This window comes from Pleurodeles waltl, chromosome 12 (genome assembly GCF_031143425.1).
Source record: "Pleurodeles waltl isolate 20211129_DDA chromosome 12, aPleWal1.hap1.20221129, whole genome shotgun sequence".
In the NCBI taxonomy this organism is placed as follows: domain Eukaryota; kingdom Metazoa; phylum Chordata; class Amphibia; order Caudata; family Salamandridae; genus Pleurodeles; species Pleurodeles waltl.
Window position 1 is genome coordinate 666,694,203 of NC_090451.1, and position 2,902 is coordinate 666,697,104.

At 47.0% G+C, this 2,902-nt stretch overlaps 1 protein-coding gene across 1 annotated transcript; it reads left to right on the forward strand.

Annotated features, from left to right (window-relative positions):
• Window positions 1–1,257: 1,257 nt before the first annotated feature.
• LOC138267176 (mucin-21-like) lies at window positions 1,258–2,517 on the forward strand. Its single transcript, XM_069216027.1, has one exon. The coding sequence runs from the start codon at window positions 1,258–1,260 to the stop codon at window positions 2,515–2,517; it is 1,260 nt and encodes a 419-aa protein (XP_069072128.1).
• Window positions 2,518–2,902: the final 385 nt, after the last annotated feature.

Here is a 2,902-nt window from a genome sequence, read left to right on the forward strand (position 1 = left end):
GAAAATTATATACACAATTCTCTGTTTACTGTAAAGTATTCTGCAGCTATCACCTTTACTGCAAATTTTACCCTGACAAAATCCATCAGTGGAAATTGTGAATTGAGTGTGGTCACCATAGAGTAAATAACCCACACATCCAATTCTTTTGCCAACTCATGTTTGTAAAACATTCTGCAATTACTCCCTATTCATACTCAGGGCCAAGGTAAGAACTGCACCAACATGCCTTAAAGCCTCACTCCGGAACCCCAATTGTTGGTGATTGTTCATAGTGTAAGATCGGGTAAGAAGACAAGTTTGTTACTCTTCCCTGGAAGGCACTTTAAAGCAGTAAAATAAATAAACACATCACTGAGGCAGAATCCTCTCAATGACGAGTTTAAATGTCCTTGCCCTCGGTTGAGCGAAAATCTCAGCATGCCATGTCAACGTCTAAACAGTTTAAGGAGCTATATTTGTGTCGGCGAGGTAAGGTTTTTATAAATAAACAAGAGTGGTGCAGGGCTTAAATGAGGTCTAAGGGAGACATCTTTCAGAAACCAGCCTTCGATTTCAGACAGTTAACTACAGTCAAGTTCCTCTCAGCTCCCGAGTCTAATCTGACAGGCCCAGCTGGTGTTGACGACTGCGTCTTGTGTACACATAGGGCTTGATAAAATAAATCTCCTCTGATGTTTACACTCTTTTATACTTGTCAATGTATCAGTGGGAACTCGTCCCTCAATTTAATTGAAATCCTTTCCTCTTGCCTGGCAGCTGCAGCCAGTTTATCTCTGCCAGGATCTGCCCACAATGTGAAGGCGAGGCCTCGAGAAGGGATGGTCGCGCTGTGGCAGAGGAAGAGGAGCCAAGGCTGAGGAAACATCATGTCCTCTGACCCGGGGAGGGCCGCAGGCAGGCGGGGCAAACAAGAACACGCGAAGGGGCATCTAATTGGTGGTGTGACTGAGGTAGCACTGCTAAATAATTAGACGCAGGCAGTGCTACTTAAAGGGGCAACTGTGGGGACAGGAAGCTAATGCCAATTAAGCTAATGGACTTAATGATGACTGCGAGGGCAGCGCTCCTGAATTCGATGGAATCAATGACGTGCAGATTGAGGGAGCACCGCTGAAGGCAAGGGAGTCAGTGACATGCAGAGTGAAGGAAGCGCTGCGAAGGGAACGGGTTTAGTCACACAGAGCATGAAGGGGGGACAGCTGGAGGGAATGTGGTAATGATGCTGAAAGTGGAGGGAGCACCTGAGTCAGCGCTATGGAGAATGAACAAAGGACCGCTGAAGAGAAAGGAGTCACTGCTATGGAGAATGAACAAAGGACCGCTGAAGAGAAAGGAGTCACTGCTATGGAGAATGAACAAAGGACCGCTGAAGAGAAAGGAGTCACTGCTATGGAGAATGAACAAAGGACCGCTGAAGAGAAAGGAGTCACTGCTATGGAGAATGAACAAAGGACCGCTGAAGAGAAAGGAGTCACTGCTATGGAGAATGAACAAAGGACCGCTGAAGAGAAAGGAGTCACTGCTATGAAGAATGAACAAAGGACGGCTGAAGAGAAAGGAGTCACTGCCATGAAGAATGAACAAAGGACCGCTGAAGAGAAAGGAGTCACTGCTATGGAGAATGAACAAAGGACCGCTGAAGAGAAAGGAGTCACTGCTATGGAGAATGAACAAAGGACCGCTGAAGAGAAAGGAGTCACTGCTATGGAGAGTGAAGGGAGCACCGCTGAAGAGAAAGGAGTCACTGCTATGGAGAGTGAAGGGAGCACCGCTGAAGAGAAAGGAGTCACTGCTATGGAGAATGAAAGGAGCACCGCTGAAGAGAAAGGAGTCACTGCTATGGAGAATGAAAGGAGCACCGCTGAAGAGAAAGGAGTCACTGCTATGGAGAATGAAAGGAGCACCGCTGAAGAGAAAGGAGTCACTGCTATGGAGAATGAAAGGAGCACAGCTGAAGAGAAAGGAGTCACTGCTATGGAGAATGAAAGGAGCACCTCTGAAGAGAGAGGAGTCACTGCTATGGAGAATGAACAAAGGACCGCTGAAGAGAAAGGAGTCACTGCTATGGAGAGTGAAGGGAGCACCGCTGAAGAGAAAGGAGTCACTGCCATGGAGAGTGAAGGGAGCACCGTTGAAGAGAAAGGAGTCACTGCAATGAAGAATGAAGGGAGCACCGCTGAAGAGAAAGGAGACACTGCTATGGAGAGTGAAGGGAGCACCGCTGAAGAGAAAGGAGTCACTGCTATGGAGAATGAAAGGAGCACCGCTGAAGAGAAAGGAGTCACTGCTATGGAGAATGAAAGGAGCACCGCTGAAGAGAAAGGATTCACTGCTATGGAGAATGAAAGGAGCACCGCTGAAGAGAAAGGAGTCACTGTTATGGAGAATGAAGGGAGCACCGCTGAAGAGAGAGGAGTCACTGCTATGGAGAATAATGGGAGCACCGCTGAAGAGAAAGGAGTCAGAGCTATGGAGAATGAAGGGAGCACCGCTGAAGAGAATGTGTTGAGATAGATAGTGAAGGAGCACAACTGAAGAGAATGGGGTCATACATATATATAGTGAAGGGAGCATCACTTAAGTGAATATGTCAATAACACTGTCAGAGAACAAAGCACCGCTGAAGAGACTAGAGTCAATGCTATGGAGAGTGAACAAAGGACCGCTGGAGAGAATGGAGTCAATGCTACGGAGAGTGAAGAAAGGACCGGTGAAGAGAATGGAGTTGATGCTATGGAGAGTGAACAAAGCACGGCTGAAGAGAAGGGAGTCAATGCTATGGAGAATGAAGGGAACACTCCTCAAGGGAATGTGCCAGTGATTTGGAAAGTAAAAGGAGTCCCACTGATGTGAGAGTGGCAAGGATATTCGTAATGAAAAGAGAACCACCGAAATATAT